At 49.6% G+C, this 17716-nt stretch overlaps 1 protein-coding gene across 1 annotated transcript; it reads right to left on the reverse strand.

The window, feature by feature from the left end:
• Positions 1–210: 210 nt before the first annotated feature.
• On the reverse strand, positions 211–15491 carry ARK2C (arkadia (RNF111) C-terminal like ring finger ubiquitin ligase 2C). Its single transcript, XM_045790003.2, has 7 exons — positions 15206–15491; positions 13460–13570; positions 8790–8919; positions 6937–7041; positions 6494–6589; positions 1551–1657; positions 211–1024 (listed from the first exon to the last, which is right to left on the reverse strand). Exons 1-7 carry the CDS (start codon positions 15379–15381, stop codon positions 907–909), a joined length of 843 nt encoding a protein of 280 aa, XP_045645959.2. The 5' UTR covers positions 15382–15491; the 3' UTR covers positions 211–906.
• Positions 15492–17716: the final 2225 nt, after the last annotated feature.

Consider the following 17716-nt stretch of genomic DNA (forward strand, 5'->3'; position numbering starts at 1 on the left):
AACAGGGGAGCCCTCCCCCAAGACCGAATCTCCCCTTCCCCCACCCAAACTCTGCCCTCCTCACCCGGCTGAGCCCCTCAGGGGCCCACCTAAGCCCCCCCTCTGCTCCTTTTCCAGTCCTCCCCTTCCCCAGATGCTCCCCTTCCACACTCCATGCACTGTAAACATGAGAAAAACAAAAGCAAAGGAAACAACAAAACCGAAAACAAAACAAGAACCCCCCCTCCCGCCTCCCAACCTGGGTGAAAAAAAAATCATCCTTTTTCACCAGGAACAGGATTTGGCTTTTTTTTTTTTTCACTTTTGATTCCTTTTTCCTTTTTTTCTCGTAAAGACGGGAAGATTTGGGCTGTCGTTGGTTGGTTCAGTCAGGCACCAAAACAAGGAACTCAATGAGAAATATTTGGTGCGAATTCGTAATAGCGACATGTCCACCACAAGATGACTAGAGCACCACACACGACATTTTTCTTAAGCTAGCATGCTCCGGCTGCCATCCACAGAAATAGCTAGAGACCCCTACGTGGTTTCTACGTGGTCGAGAGGTATATATACAATCCTTCGAAGGACAGGATTGAGGGGCCTGTCTATCAGCTAGGACCTTCCAGTTCACATCCAGATTCTCTGCAGCGTGGGCCCCCCCTTCCCACCCCTGCTCCGGGCACGGCCAGCTCCCTCCCGCGCAGCGAGGTGGATGGGGGCAGTCACCGTTCTGGATGGGGGGGTCCTCCCCCCACCCCTCCTTTCCCTCAGACACTGATACCGCCAACTCCTCTTTCCACAAAATGTGCTTGCAGGCTTTTCCTCTACATCAAATGGCTCAGAAGGCAAAGTTTGGCTGCAAGGGCTATGGCCGTGGGGGGACCTGGTGAAGGAAAATGGGGCGTCCACTGGCTAATTCTTCCCTCAGCTGTCGGCTCCCAGTTGTGTCTCAATGTCCACTCGGCAGATGGGACATTTCTTGCTCATGGCGAGCCACTGGTCCACACACAGTTGGTGAAAGAGATGCATACAGGGTAGGCGCCTGGAAGAGAAGGGACGGTCAGAGGACTGGTGGAAAGGGAGGGGTCCTGGGTGGGCCAGGGGCGGCGCAATACTGGCTATCACAGGCCACAGGCCGGGGGCGGGGGGGGAGGGGTGGAGGACCCACACCGGTACCACGGGCCGAAGAGGATCTTGGGAGCCCTGACCCGGAGTGAGGCTGTGGCTGGGATGGGAAGTCATGACAGGGAGGAGCACCCCACGGCCCTCCTCCTCCAGGAAGTCCTTTCAGACCAGCCTGAAACAAAGCCTTGACTTTGTCTTAGACCCATCCAGGCCAAATATCACTCCGTTTTCTTATACTTTGTGTCTACCAGCCCATGTCATAAACATCACACATCTAGAACATTCCATACTCCACCTTCCTAGAACCACCACATAGCACACTATGGCACACTTAGCCCACACATGCACAAGAGGACAAGCACCGTATCCCTGACACAGCACATGACTGATCACTAATACCTGCAGGGTGAAGGGAGGGGGAATAGAAGAGGCGGGTCTCCTACCTCACATCTTCTCCATCTTCCAGCATAGACAGACAAATTGTGCATTTCTCATCTGTGTCTGACTCCTCCCCCTCTTCCTTCTTGCCCTTGCCATCCTGGGGTCTTCGCTGTGAGAAGCAGAGGAAGAGCATTAGTTCCCTGAAGCAGCTCACCTTGTGACCACCATCTTTCAACCACAGCCTCTCCCTCCCTAATCTGTGAGTCAGTGTCTTTCTAAGTTCTTAAGGAATCCCCAGACTTGTGTGCTCATCCCAGACCCTTTCCCTGGCCTCCTCCCCAAATCTTCCTCTTTGCCTCAGGATACAGTGGTGTTACCCTGGTTGAGAGGTACAGAGTTTGGAAAGGAATTGGGTGCCTAATGAATCAATCCATGGCAAAACTTTGGCTTGTGCATAAATAGCCCTTCCCCTTCCTATTCCCCTCATATTGTCCACTCCTCCTTATGTCCTTTCCTACCTAGATCCCTGGCTTCAGGCTTCTGCCTCCACGTTCAGGTCCAGCATGCTTCATCCATCCATCCACTCATCCATTTACTCATCTACCCATCCATTCATCCACTCACCCACCCTCCATCCACCCAATGTCTCACCCACCCACCCATCTACCCTTCCACCCATCCATCCATATATCCGTCCATACATACATGCATACATCCACCCAACCTCCCGTCCATCTGCTCATCCACCCATCCATTTACCCACTCAGCCTCCAACCACCCAACCTTCTATCTACCCATCTACCCTTCCATTCATCTACCCATCTACCCTTCCTTCCTCCCTCATTCCCTCCCTTCCCCCTCCCTCCCTCCCACCCTTCCTCCCTCCCTCCCTTCCTTCCTTCTTTCCTTCCCTTTTTCCCTCCTTCCTTTCTCTCTTTCACTCCACTAAGGTCTACTCATCTATTCATTTACTACTAGATGAAGGCACAATTCCTCAACTCCTATAATTTGTACCATACTGTTACTGTATATTGTTGGATCTCTTCCTATCCAGAAAATTCCTTTAAGTTAGGCACTGGCTCCAACATGAGTTTGGACATCATGCTGTCACTCTGTTTATACTTGTCGACTTTTGTTCGACAGTTTAAAAATCCATAAAAATTATTTGAAAATCATTAACTGCTATGTAGAAAGTTCCAAGTCTTAGCTGGTGTGGACCACGGTTCACCTTTCCTTGGGTATTGTTTCACACTTGGCCAAGCAGAAGGTGCATCATCAGTGCTTTAAAAATATTCTGGGGAGGAAGGAATCTAATCAGTGAATGAAATCAGCCCACCTTTCTTGTCCCCATCTCCAAGCTGTGCATTGAAACAGTCTGATAATATCCATGGGAAGGAAACTAGCCCTTCTGTCCCCTCTCCAGAGAGAAGCAGACTTAAAGGTCATTTTGCCAAGAGAAAAATTTGAAGAGTCACAAGGTTAAAAAAAAAACCACAAAAACCACCCACAGAATGACTATGACCTTGGAGCCGGGTCTAGATGCTAGGTTTCCCCACTCCGGTCCCTGGTCCTAAGCTCTGGAGTTCCTTAGTCTGATGTGGTCACTGGAGTATTATAGCCTCACTGGAACATAAAAGAAAATCTGTGCTTTCTGTTCTCAGCCTCCCTGGGTCCTAGACACCCCAACCGCAAACTATGGGATGGCTACTGCAATAAGTGTCCTCTTGTCTAGAAACCAGAAAATCAGAATTACATCCATAGTCCCATATAATCATCATGGCTTTTGAGTTTGAATGGAGTCATGATGGTCTGCCTGCCTAACAGCCCAGCTGTGTTTCTGGGAAGAGTGTCCTTTCAGTTGGTCCTTCAAGAAAAGGAATGTTCTATAAAAGATACTAATAAGACTCACTACTTGCCTATTTTCTATTGTTATTTTCCCACCATTATTAATGATTTCCTTTTTATAGTTGATGATTTCAAATGAATAGTCTTAGCTTGTTCCACTATGTTTAATCTATATTTCTTTTTTTAAGATTTGTTTATTTGAGAGAGAGGGAGAGAGAAAGAGAGAGAGTAGGGGGAGGGGCAGAGAGAGAGAGGGAGGGAGAGTCTTAAGCAGACTCTACGCTGAGCATGGAACCCACCTCGGGGCTCAATCTCATGACCCTGAGATCACAACCTGAGCCAAAACCACAAGTGGGATGTTTAACCGACTGTGCCACCCAGGCATCCCTAATCTATATTTCTTTAATTATTGTCTCTTTTCAAATCTTATCCTATTTCCTCTTTTGTATCTTTAATCTTTTAGGTCTTCTGGGTTTTGTCTTCTCATTATCTACGTAACTTTTATTTTAACGGTAACTCTTCTCAGCATGTATTTCATATTTATTTTACGCCTTCAGCCTGTACCTTTTTGTCCTCATTCACACTCCCTTTCACGTCACTGTTATTGGTTTTCATTCTGTATGTTGTTTTCATATCTTTGCCTAATTCTTATTTTTTATATTTGTCTACATGACTATATTTCCTTTGTATTTTTTATTCTTTTATCATTGCTACTGTAAAAACTTTTTTATTTGGTATTATTTGACTCTCAGTTTAAATTTTTGAAGTTTTTTCACATTTTATGTATTTATCATTTTGTTTATTTATCAGTTCATATTTTTAATTCTTATTTCTTTCTTACAATATTTTATTCCCCCAATTTTCCCTTTATTCTCATCGTCTTTACCTCAACCCTTTATGTCATGGAATTGGTCCATGTTCCCTTTCCATTCTCAGTCTGTGTTCTCTCCCTGTCTCTTCACGGCCTGTGGCCATGAGGGCAGGTGCGGCATGTGGCCCTGGCAAGAGTGAGCACACCCTGATCAGAGAAGTGGAGACTGCTCTGGGCTCTTGAACACGCCACTCATCCCCTTCCATGTTCTCCTCCAAGAGCCTAAAGGTCTCCCTGCAGAGAATGATCATCTTCCATTTGCTGATGATGCCCTTAGTTACTGAAATACTGTCAGTTCCTCTAGGAACACACTACCCATATAGGACACATTGCAGATAATAAATGTTGGTTGAAATCACTTATGGTTGAATCCAATGCCTCTGTGAGGAGCTGCACAGACCAAGATTCATGGTCTTTGAATTGCTATCATGGGCATCGGTGCAAGCCTAGAACAAGTGAGCCCTATATCAAGGTGAGAGCAATTCACCATCCCTGATCACTCACCAGATACCAGGCACTGTGTTAAGCTGTTATACACATTGTCCCACTGAATCCCAGGAGTACCCCTTGCGGTTGTTACTAACACGTCATTCCTATCTTACATTAAAAAGGACAGGGAAGGGGCCAGAAAAGCCAAGTTGTCCAGAGCTACACAGCTATCAGTGGTGGTTATGGAATGAATGTCTGTGCCTCCCACCCCCAAATTCATATGTTGATGCCCTACCCCCCCAATGTGATGGGATTAGGAGACGGGGCCTCTGGAAACTAATTAGGTTTAGATGAGGTCACGAAGACAGAGCCCCTATGATGGGATTAGTGCCCCTATAAGAAGAGGAAATGATACCAGAGCTTCCCCTCTCTGCTCTGTGAAGATACAGCAAGAATGGAGCCAGCTACAAGTCAGGAAGAGAGTCCTCCCCAAGAACCAAATCTACCAGTTCCTTGACCTTGAACTTCCCAGCCCTGAGAACTGTGAGAAATCAATGTCTGCCATTTAAGCCCCCCCAGCAGATGGTGCTTTGTTACAGCAGCCCAAACAAAGACAGTAGTAACACCGAAACAAACACTGGCCCTATCTGACTTCAACACTTAGTGCTCACAACCATCATGCCCTAGTGCCTCGTGAGGCAGTGAAGATGGGCTCTGGCTTGACCTCAACAAGCATTTTCCCATGCCAAGTCTCTCAGCCCTTGCCAAGCTTTTAATTCTTAGTTGTTTTCACAGCAGAATTATTTTGTAGAGCAATTTTAGCTGGCATTATAATTGAGCAAAAAATACAGTCCATTCCCATGTCCCTCCCCCACTCAACACACATACATGGTTTGACCTGTTATTAACATCTTGCCTTAGGGATACACTGTTATTAACTGAAGAGTTTACATTAGGGTTCATTCTTCCTGCTGTAGTGTTCTATGGGTTTTGACAAATACACATGTCATGTGTCCACCATTGGAGTGGCATATAGTAGTTTCACTAAAAATAGCCTGTGATCCACCCATTCACTCATCTATCCCTCCCCCCAAAGCCCCTGGCAACAAGGGGTCTTTTCACTGTCTAGTTTTACCTTTTCCAGAATACTATATGGTTGGAATCATACAGCATGCAGCCTTTTGGGGTTAGCTTCTCTCACTTAGTAATATGCATTTAAGGTTCTCTAATGTCTTTCCATGGCTCATTTTTTAAAAAATCACGGAATAATAGTCCATTGTACGGATGCACCACCGTTGTTTATCCACTCACTTCTTGAATGACATCTTGGTTGCTTCCAAATTTTTTATTTATTTGAATTTTAAAGTGTTTTTAAAATCAGATTCCTGGGTTCTAATTCTCCTGCACATTCCTGAGCAATAACCCTGGAGAGTCTACCTCTACAGGCTTCAGGTGGAGCCTTGAATGTGTGGCTTTAAAAGCTCCCCAGGTGATCCTGATAGTCAATGAGGATTGCAAACCCCTGCTGTGAAGCCTTAGTTGGCCATTTGTCCCCATGTGGGATTGGACTTGGATTTCTTTTCTAAACCATATCTTAGCCTTTGCTGCAGGTGCTCCCTTTGCCCACCTCATTCAGATACAAGCATTCATATACCTGTACACCCACCTAACACACACCCACTCACAAATCCACATGCACACACACACCCAGCCCTCCCCCTTATGATGAGAGGCACCCCCATCTCCCCTCCTGGTCGCACCTGACAGAGACAAGGGAGAAGGCCCTTGGAAAGCATCATAGCTTCAGAGCATCTAACCACAACACCTCAGCTATGCAGGCTGACCTGCTAGCAGACTCACCTTCTTGTATTTGTGGGGGAAGGTGAACCTCTCAATGGTGTTCTGTACAGCTCCCCGAGTCACATTTCCCAACCTATCCTCAAGCTGCAGCAGCTCCTGCAAAGAGAAAAATGTGACATGTGCACTCTGCATGCACTAACTCTTTCTCTCTCTCTCTCTCTCACACACACACACTCACACTCGCGCGTGCACACGACAAGAAGGAAGGGCACTGAAAGATGCTAGCAGGAAGTATTCACATAACCATCGAGAAGAACTTGTCTGGTACTGAAAGACCCCAACAACTTTACCTGCTCTCTCTTTTTCTCTCTCTTACTCTCAACCCTGAAGCTCCCAGCAACCTCCCATGCCCTACCCACCAGCGGGAGAAAGGGAGAGGGGACCATGAACCATAATGGCGTCTCCACCAACCCAGCCGGAGCCAGAGAGCGGGGCGGGCGTACCTCGTAGCTCTCCCGCACTGCGGAGGTGTGTCTGCTGGGGTTCAGTCCCTGGAGAGCAAGGAAGTGAAGCTGAGGGTAAGGGTAGTTTCGGATTTCATGGACGACCTGTTGGGGAGAAAATGCCTTGGATGGGATCCAGGCTGCACACACCCCGCATCCGACGACTCCCCCCATAACCCGCCAATCTGCACACCCCGGAGATTCTTCAGGCAGAGGTGCTCTCTCTCCTGCTCCTACATCCTCCTCTCCTCGTCAAGAACGAAGCCTGTGCCAGACCAGCCCCAGAAAAAATAACAAAATCAATGAAGTAAATATAAATTAGTAAATACTTATACCATATACTAATATAATTAGTAAGCCGACTAAGCTGATTGGGCATCTATTTCAAGGCAGGCACTGTCTAAGCACTTCACGTGACTAATCGAATGATCTCATTTGATCCAGAATGTAGGTGCAATTACTACCCCTATTTTACAATAGGGGAAATGGGCACAAATGGATAAAGTCAGTGCCTAAGTTATGCAACCAACTGGCAGCCCTCGACTTCAAACCCAGGTGGCTGGGTGGCCGCGGGCCATTTCCTTCCCCTCTGCACTGTATGGCCTCAGACAGTGTCTCAGGCGGTCAAGAGTGTGGGCCACGTCCTATCTAGGTGGGGCTAGCGAGAGCACAAAACTTAAGCACAAACGACTCAGTAATCAAGGTAAATAATATTTTAATGCAATATTTTTTTTTAAAATCAAAATTAATGTAAAAAGTCCATAATGAACAAAACAACAAAATTTTAAATGAAAGACAGGAGGTGATCCTGGACCAGCATGGCCCTGCCCCACTCACCTTACCCTGGCCCCAGCTATGAGTCGGAGGGGCCAGGTTTCCATCACAGCTCCTCTACCTACTCACTGCATGAGCTCTGTTACTTAACCTCTCTATGCCTCAGTTTGCCCATCTGCAAAACAGGGATGAATACCCTTTTGTGTAAGGTTGTGGGTAATTCGCTTAAAGTGCTTAGCACAGGGGCTGCCATGCATGAAGTGCTCGATAAATGTTAGCTTTTTCTCTTAGGAGACGGTGCTTCATGACACCAACCATAGAACCTCAGAGCGGACAAGGGCTTCAGAGATTACTCATCCCAACCTGTACCAACAAGGAGACTGAGGAACGGAGTGGTTAATGAAAGAGACAAGGGCTGGAGGGGGGAAGTGTGCGGTGGGCTGGCAACATGAGCAAGGTGTCTGGAGATGAGATTTCGCCATCAGTCCGTTGCTGCTTTAATGGCATGTCTCACCTTTGCTCTGCGGAGCTTGCCACCCCAGGGACTGGAAGGCCCCCAGAGCCAACCTGCCCGCTTCGGCAATCACAGCGCCCTGCAGTGACAAAGGCTGGCCCCTGGCAGAAAGCAGAACTGGGTCGGCAGGCCAGGCCCAAGGGCCACCTCTGGGGGCTCCTCTGTCCCTCACGCCAGCCCTTGCCAGCCCCGTGAGAAGGACGAGGCAGGCCTCTTCATCCCAACTCACAGATAAGTAAAATCAAGGCCCAGGGAGGTGCTGACCCCAAGAAATTAAATGAAGTCCATAATGAACTACCATAAAGGACGACCCTGCCTGTTGTTAGCCCTGAGCCTCTTCCCCACAGACCACAGCCCACCAAGTACCCCTTTCCCTCCTCCTGTGCCCCACTCCGTCCCGCCCACAGTACTGGCTTTAGTCCGGCGGATCAAGCCAGAGTGGGAACAGGAGCAGGGAGGGGCAGACAGCGTGACAGCAGGACACAGGGGAGCGGCTGGCCTTAGCCCACCGCCAACACCCACAGGCAGCAAGGGGGTCCGGTTCCCGGCAGAGCCCTTGACTCACCATCTGCGTGGAGGAGGAGTTTCTGGGAAAGTGGTGCATTCGAGGAGTCGCTAGGTAATGCTGATAGTGCTGAGGGATGGGCCGCACCTGGAACTGGGCAGGGCTCAAGCCGGCGTCCACACTGAGATCCCTGCAGGGACAAGGCCACAGTGAACCACAGGGTGGTGTGATTCAGCCATCTGGTTACAGGAGGGACCTCAGACCTCGAGCCCAGGGACAAGACTCGGAGTCATAAACCACTGGAGCTAAAAGGGACTCTGCATCACCTACCCCTTGCCTTCTCTTTAAAGTGAAGAAAACAGAGACTCAGGGGAGGAAAGGGGTCTGCCAGATCTGAAGGGGCTCATTAAACTTCTTAAAATGAGTGCACCAAAGGTCCCTCCCAAGACAAAGCCCATCCCTGAGAGAAACGCTGAAAGAATCCAAATAGAGCTGCTCAGGGATACGAAGCAAAGGGAAGACAAGTCAGGTGGAGGGGGAGCGGGGAGCAGAGGCCATATTTGTGCCACTGTGAGAAAACCACTGAAGAGGGACCCCTGTAGCCGTGAGGCTGGAAAGGCTATCCTGGACCCCTGCCCCCCACTCCTACAAGGACAGGAAAACTCACTTCACATAAAAAAATTAACCAGTCATTGCAACTGAAAAGGAACCAGGGCTCCTGGGGAAATGGCCAATGTCAGGTCTGGGGCAGAAAACGTGCAAAATGATTTGAAACCTCTTTTTATAACTGAAAGCAAGGAAGTTATCAAGTTATCGTGTCAAGAGGATTCAGGAACCGTCCTGAAGAGGTTCCCACTGGCCAGAGCTTGGACAAGGGGCATGTCAGCGAGCATAATTACAGCAGATGGAAACCCATCGAGCAGGTTCGGATCCATGAGAGGGAAATGACGCTAAAGTAAACCGGTCCCTTCGAAGGCTGTTAGGGAGTCCACGCTCCATTTTGAAAACTAGTAAAGAAAGAGAAAGAATCCAACATTTATCCTGCCTTTCCACTGTGAACTGTACCGAGGGCAGCCAAATGGTTGATGAAGGGACATTTCTCGTTATAAAAGCTTTCTAGCTAATAAACAAGTAGGGAATGAGGGAGTTATCGACCAGCTCCCTGCATCCCCGGAAGAAATAAAGGCTCCTGGCCAAGATCACCCATCGCTGTTAGCACCACCGAAGGAGGGACAACCAGCTTTCTGCTGGAAGAACACGCCCCTTTTCAGTATTTTTGCCAGGAATGGTAAGAGTTGAATGTGCTCAACCCTTGATCTAAGTGCCAGAGCCCAGGGAACAGAGAAAAACAGGGACATCTCAAGGGACACACCAGAGCACAACCAGCAAAATCCAGAGGAGGGGGGAAAATTGCCCAGAAAAAGCAGCCCAAATTTCTTCAACAAATACATCCAAAGAAAAAAAACCATGAGGGGGCATTTAAGGAATTTCTGTTTCCAGATGTGATGTGTGTATATGTGTGTGTGTGTGTGTATGTGTGTGTATGTGTACATATGTGTGTGTGTGTGGGCATGGTCTCAATGCACAGTTTTTTCACAATCGTGTCTAAATATCAAGCTAAACTTTATTTTCCACTCACTATCATGGCACGGCCTGATAGTGACGCACACACTGAAGTGAAGCGTGCTGTGGTCTGGTTGCTACATAGACCCTGACATTCTTCCCGGGGAGCTGTGTGTGTGTGTGTGTGTGTGTGTGTGTGTGTAACATAAAACGATGTATACATAGTCCTGTACTTCCTGACTATATTAGCCCGAAGCCCTGGAGTAACTCCTCACGAGTCCATCATTTGGGAAATGAGCTACAAACTCTTGGATCCAATTGGAAGCAAACTTAGAAACCCACTAATCCAGCCCCTGGGTGTCCCAGGTCCCTCTGAGGCTTGAAGAGTGGCTGTGCCTTACCCAGGGTCCCCGGCTAGCTAGTTAGGGCCACCTGGGTTCTAAGCCCTTCCTGGGCTCATTCTATGGACCTGCCTCAGGGAAAGATGTTCCATGGGGTCCCCCCAGGTGGCAGATGCTCTGACTCTCAGCGTTTACCCCCAGCAGTCTCAGGGGTCCCAGCAAATTCAAAGCAGCAAAGAGACATTCAGGGAATTCTACCAAAAGCGAAGTCCCAAGGACCTTGGAACAGAGTCACTCTGACTACAAGAACGCTAATTGCAGGACCAATGGCAACTTGACACTCGGATGAGTGGGATGACCTGCCCAGGTTGACGCTGGGTGGGCTCTGGGATACCCCTCTTATCGTCTCACCAGAAAATTCCTTCCTAAACCCAGGGTCCCTGAAAAGGGGATGCTCATCACACCTAAAAGAAGCCAGGGTTGGGACTTGCCTGGGACACAGCGGTGCCTGCAGAAGCAACGTCTCCCACCTTTCGCTGTTGCCCCAGACTGGCAGAACCTGGCTGAGTTTGCAAAGGGTCATAGAAACACCCTATAGCCCTAAGACCACAGGGTCAACCCAGAATGGTGTCCCAGAGATTTCCTGTGGGTCTCGTCTCAATGCACAATTTTTTGTCAGTTATGTATAAATATCAAGCTAACCTTTATTTTCCATTCACTGTCAACGGCCTTGAAGCGTGCGTGGTCTGGTTGCTACACAGACCCTCACATTCTTCCCGGGACTTAAGTGCTGGCACCGTCTCGCAGGGGAATGTGGAGGCATGGCAGAGGCCGAGCTGCCTGCCGGGGAAGGACAGGAGGAGGCTCTTGTCCTCCACCCACCCTCGCACAGGTCCTAGGTGTCCCTGGGGGGCTCTGCTTGGCCAGGGCGAGGGCTGGGTGGTGGGGTGGGGTACAGCTGGAAGTAGGAAGCCGGAAGTGAGTCAGAGAAGGAGCGTGATGATGACAGAGACATTGGAGCTCAAGGTCAGGGTCGAGTTATCAGGAATGGACCAAAAAGGGGACATATTTGGGATTGCTCCCACAAGGCCTGGTGCCTCCACACACTCCCAGGCCAAGATGCCCAGCCAAGAGAAGGTGGCCTGGGTAGGGTTCAAATATCCTAAAGTAAGATGGACAGGCCAGGCAGAAAACGCCCAGGTGAACCCAGGTGTGACTCAGGGCAGGAGCCTCCCCTCGTCCCCTGCTGAGGCCTCTTAGGGCCTCAGTCTTTGTGTTTCTCAGGGAGACAGAGGTCAGGAGGGCAGAGGGAGTGAAGAGCAGAAGGATGGCAGATCTGGCTAAAGCGAGCAAGCCGGAGAGGCTCGCACCTGAGCTGCTCCCGACACGTCCCCAGGACAATGCTCGCCACTCACCCATGTCACCTTCCCGGTCCCACTTGCCATGCTGGCTCCCCCATGTTTGTTCAAATCACTCAGTGTGTGCTGAATTGAACTAAATTGAATGGACTTGACTGCTGAGGGACAGAATTCAATCCAAACTGCAATTAAATCTTCCTGATTTGAATCTGCTAATTAGAAAAAGCCTGGGCTGGAGTTGGCCGCGGGTCGCCTCTCTTTTGAGGAAGTGTTCAATTTCACAGAGCGTCCCTCAGAACCAGCAGAGGGCTGGGAGACATGGAAACACTTTAGAACAATGATTTCCTGCCCCTGGAAGCACCTTTCACATGTAGTCAACCAGAACTCAGCAGCTTTTGAACCATGCCTGGATGCCCAGTCTGCCTGACTGATGGCTGGAAAACGACGCAGTGCACGTCTGGTTTTTTAAAAATACAGGCCCTGCCTCTCCATAGAAGTTTTTGTTTGTTCTTACATTCTTTAAAACAACAACAACAACACTGTTGACCTCAAAGTTGCAAGGCCAGCCAGAAGAATTCCTGGGTACCCCTCACCCAGATTCCCCATGCATTAATGTTTTACTATTTTGCTGCGTTTTTAGCTCCTTCTCTTTTTCTCTCTCCACGAATACTTACAACAGCTACACACACACGTCTCCTGGAGTTTTTTTCTGAACTATTTAAAAATAAGTGGCAGGCATGATGCCCTCTAAACCTAAATGCCTCGGCGAACCGCACACCTTTCTCAAGTGTTTGGGCGTTTGCATTGCGCCCTAGCGTAGGTCAGCCAAGTCCTGAGCTAGAACCAGAGAGCCAGGTGGGACGGAGGACCCAAAACCAAGCAACACTGCATCCCAGGGCAACAAAGACCTCTGTCCCAAGGGCAAGAGATTGTAAAAGACAGGGACTTGGCGCCTACAGAGATGCCACAGCAGAGCCCTCGATCTCTCTCCCCAGCTTCTGTCCCCAGGCCTTACCCCCAACCCTGCTGGCTCTGCCTCCACAAGCCTGTGTTTGGTCTTGCTTGCTCTTCTCTGTGGATCCCTCAAGGCCCACCCCTCCAGGAAGCTTTGCCTGACTAGCTAGCTCCTGAGACTCCTTTCTGCCTGCCTCCTAGAAACCACTGGTTTCCAGCCCTCATTGACCTTGGGAAATGTTTTGTATCTCTGTCCCCTCCTCCCCTGCAGGACCACGAGCACAGAGCCCCAGGCTGGGCACACGATGCTATCCAGCCACATCCTGAGCTAATCACCGAAACCAGGTCGAGTGGGGGCCATGTGGCCTTGAGGGTGACTGGGGGCACAGGCAAAGACTGGAGCTTAAAGATGAGGCCTCCTGCACCGTCAAAGTGAAGGAAATGGGGACTCCATGGACCAGGCAAGACCCCCCTCCTCCCCTCCCTCCCTTGCTTAGGGACTCCAGAGACTCACCAGTCAGTACCCTCAGCCAAATACCTGGGCTGAGGCGTCTGGAGTTGGTGGCCGAAGTCGAAGCTGGGGTGGAGGCGGTGGGGATGGACAGACACGCGCTCCTGACTCCGCCTGCATGGGAAGAGAAGAAGGGTCCACGGGGTCAGGGCTGCCCCGGGCTGGGCCAGCCCCCAGGAGCACTGAGCAGCCCCAGCCAGCCTGAGCCTACAGCCTACAGAGCCATGGGCTTTGCCCTTCTTCCCAAATTCCAAGGACAGTTCCCAGCTGGCAGCAGCCGGTAACTCAAACATTCCTGCTGTCTGGGGGCTGCCCACGACACTGAGGCCTCTCCCTCGGTGTGTCCACTGCCGGCCTCCCGTCCCACCCAAACTCCCTCGCCTGCTCTGCTCCTTCTCCTACTTCTTCCCTCTGAATTTCATGGGCTGTCTCCAGGGCACAGAGATGTGCCTCCTGCAGGCTGTCCCACACCTGTGCACCCCTCTGCTCCTGCCACACCCTTCCCCTCTCGTCTGCCCTTCTCCACACTCTTCCCAGCTTTCATGGCCCCGGTCAAAGCCACCGCCTTCAGGAAGGCCTCCCTGCACACTGTAGGCACGGTGACCTGGCCTCCCTCTGACCTGCTACAACATTCACCTCTGCCCCCGGCACCCCAACCCCCACAGTCACGGATGCTTAGAGCCTTCGAGATCATCAGGTCCAGCAGTCCTCAGTGTGCTCCAGGCACCCCTGGGGGTCCCCCAGACTCCCGTATGGGGTTCGTGAGGTCAAACCTATTTTCACAATAGTACTAGGACGTTATTTGCTTTTTTACTCTCATTCTCTCACAAGTGAATGGTGAAGTTTTCTAGAAACTACATGTGATTCTGCAACAGATTAAATGCAGAAGCAGACAAGAGAACACAGTTGTCTTCTATTAAGCCAGGCATTAAAGAGATTTGCAAATATGTAAAAAAAAAAAAAGCCCCTCTTCCCACTCTGTGTGTGTGTGTGTGTGTGTGTATATATATATATATATATATATATATATATATATATATATATATATCTTCTTTTCAAAAAAGATATTATTGGTGTTAACATATGAGTTTGTTATTGTATTTCTAAATGAAATAGTAAATGTTTTAAATTTTTCAGTTTTAATTTCCAACATGGTAAGTATCAGTAGTCATAACCCATGTAAACAGAAGGTTGTGTAATCCTCGATAATTTTTAAGAGTGTGAAGGGTCCTAAGGCAAAAACGTTTGAGAAGCACTGGTGTAATCTCATTCTAACAGCTGAGGCTCAGAGAGGTAAAGTGACTTGCCCAGAGTCCCACAGCTTCTTCAGACCTAGTATTATCTAATTTGTTTCATAGCTGGTCCCCCCAACCAGACCATGGGCTCTCTGACGGCAGGGCAGAAGCAGCTGTGGCCTTTGGTGTCCTCTAGGGAACTTCGGTGTTAGAATCAGGTGATCATGAAGCTCGAGGGGACTTGAGGGATCCCATTCCCCTCACCGTGCAGAAGTCCGCCGTGAGCACTACAAACCCCCAGTTACCCAGTCGGTCCCTGCACCTGGGTGGTGTGACAAGGACACACACTGGCTACCGAGGGAACCCGCGTCGGGTCCAGGTGGCCTTCACTGTCTGAAACGAATGCCTCTAACTGGTGCAAAAGCCGCCTCCCGCCAGGAATCCCACGTGGTGACTGCCCACCAGCCGGGGGAACCAAGTGTCCCGCCCGAGGCCGCGCCCCGGCCCCGCCCACCTCGGGTGCGAGACGAGCCTGCGGTGCTGGGCTTCCAGGAGCTGCTGCTGCAGGAGGTATTGCTGGTGCAGGGCCTGAGGTAGGAAGGAGGGACCTGTGACGTCCTGGAACTGCAGGGTGGGCAGCGGAGTCAGTGACTGGTGCAGGGTGCCGCTGTGCTGGTGGGCCGGGGCCATGTGGGCGCTGAGGCCCGGCTGCGACTGCACGGGGTGGGCCAGGGGGAAGTCGGGTGCCAGCTGCTGCGGCTGCGGGGGGCCCAGGTGGAAGTGGCGGCAGGAGGTAGCGTGAGGATGCTGAGACCTTTGAAAAGGGGCACCTGGAGAGGCAAGGACAGAGAAGACTCGTGAGGCCCCGCCCTGCGCCCCTCCCCTGCCAAGGGGACGCCCTGCGCGGGTGGAAGTGGCGCCGGCATGGGAACTCGGCGATGTCATCGCTTTCAGGTGCACGTGGCCGTCCTCACCGCTGCCAGGTAGAGGCTCTGGGCTGTATGTGCTGGAGGGGGGAGGAGTGTTCCCGGCAGCGAGCAGAGAAGCCACCAGCATCCTTTTAAAAACCAACACACTTGTTAAGGGACTTGTAAGGCACCTGAAGGCAGTTTGGCTTTCCCGAATTAGACTCCTCCCGTGCAACCTCAGCCCCACTGCCTGTTTTAATAGATGACACCTAGAGAACACGCCGTCCGGCCTCGCCAAGGACCCAGCCCATAGGGAGCCCTAATTTCCAGAGACAAAACAACGCGACTTTTTTTTTTTCATGCAGTTTTGTGGAAAAGACTAATCCAAAAAAGTTATTTTTATTTAAATAAAAATTAAATAATCTGTTACGATGTTATAATTCATTTAAAAGCAACCACTTCCAGGAATAAGCTGGGTTCAGGGTACGTTTAATCTAGTCTCCTCGACTTTTCTAAATAAAATTGACCTTGACGACAGGAAAGCCTTACAAATTCTCGGTGAGGAATGATCCAGCTCTTGCCAGGGTGGTCCTTTACTAAGTAAGGCAAGAGGACTTGGCACTTCAGAACCGTTTACATGGGCTTCCTGCTACGCGTGGCAGGTTCAACATGTATCTGCTCCTTCCAGCCCCCGCTGAAATGAGAGCAAAGGAATCAAGAGAAGAGAAATAGATAAGGACAAAGAGAACAGAAATGACACACGCAGGCAACAGATGTCAACAGATTTTTGGAAGATGGAAAGCAAAGGGAAGAATTAGCAGAACTGAGAAACCGGAAATCCAGCCTCTACCGAAGGGGCGGTCAAGTGGACAGATCTTGCCACCCTTGCTGGAAAGGTCAGGAATTGGAGGTGTTGGCTACTTTGGAAGGCAGGAGAGAGGGACACTGACTACAAGTCTGTATGAGGACCAGTTCTGTCTGGGGCTTCTCCCCTTTCCCATGGAGGCACTGACTGCCTACCCCTCCTTCACCCTGACATTCTGTAGGGAAACTGGGCCAGACAGCCTCCAATAGAGGCCAGCAGGTGTGCAGCACCATGCTCAAGCAGGGGGCACCCCCTCTGTCACCTGGTTCTGAAAGCACCATCACCTAGCACATTGGACACTGGTCCCAGAAAGAGCTCTACAGATCGTTCTGGTTGGGAGTGCCCCAGTAAAATGGTTGGGTCCCCAATCAGCCACTCAGTAATGAAGCCCATAAATGAAAAAGTCCACACACACACACACTCACGCAATTTCTGAACAGCTTTTAGTGACCTACTCTTCATTATGAACAGATAGCCCAAGGGTAACGAGTCTCTAAGGAAGATTATAGGGTGAAAAGAGAGAATGTATCCAATTTTAAAAAGAAAAGAAAAGGAACTCAGAGGAACAGAAGTAATGCAAGGACCAGGAAAAAAAACTTCAAAACACTATAATTAATATCCTCCGAGAAATAAAATGTTGGATCCATGAAACAAGAAGCATTTTTAAGAGGAGCTAAGAGAAAACAAGAGAGAGAGCCCTTGGAAATTAAAAGCAGAAGGGTCAGAAGATAAAGCTGGGGAACTTTCCCAGGAAGCAGAACGAGAAAACCAAGAGACGGTAAGTAGGAGAAAACAGATATAAGCATAGATGGATAGGTCAGAAGTTTCCATACATAACTAGTGAGAGAGAAAAGGTGGAGGAAACAATGGGGAGGACATCAATGAAAAATATTACAAAACGTATTTCCCAGAACTGATGGTCTGAGTTTCTCTGAGTGCCTAGCAAAAAAGATAGGAGAAGAACCCCACACTGAAGCACCTGTAAAATGTCCAAATTGTAGGAGCAAAGATGATTCTAACACCTTCCGGAGAGAAAGCAAACAGGGGCCTCACAAAGGGTCAGGAGGCAAAATAGCATGAGATTTTCCAAGAGCAACATTGGAAGCATGGAAACAGTGGAGCAACTGCCTTCACGATACTGAGGGGAGAAAAAGATTTCCATCTAGGACTCTATGCCCAGCCGAACTATTGATCGATCAAGTGTGAGGATAGAATAAAGACATTTTCAAACATGCAGGGTCTCAAAAATATC

The sequence above is a fragment of the Ursus americanus genome, chromosome 19 (genome assembly GCF_024610735.1).
Source record: "Ursus americanus isolate L20-20 chromosome 19, mUrsAme1.1.p, whole genome shotgun sequence".
Lineage (NCBI taxonomy): Eukaryota > Metazoa > Chordata > Mammalia > Carnivora > Ursidae > Ursus > Ursus americanus.

What these genes read in the sequence shown, in the direction of transcription:
- ARK2C (XM_045790003.2), bottom strand. Translation starts at nt 15,381, where the DNA reads ATGGCCCCGGCCCACCAGCACAGCGGCACCCTGCACCAGTCACTGACT. An exon ending in ACTCCTCCTCCACGCAGATG is followed by an intron (nt 7,042 to 8,789) that starts GTGAGTCAAGGG and finishes TCTCCCCAACAG; the next exon opens with GTCGTCCATGAAATCCGAAA. An exon ending in TCCCCCACAAATACAAGAAG is followed by an intron (nt 1,658 to 6,493) that starts GTGAGTCTGCTA and finishes TGCTTCTCACAG; the next exon opens with CGAAGACCCCAGGATGGCAA.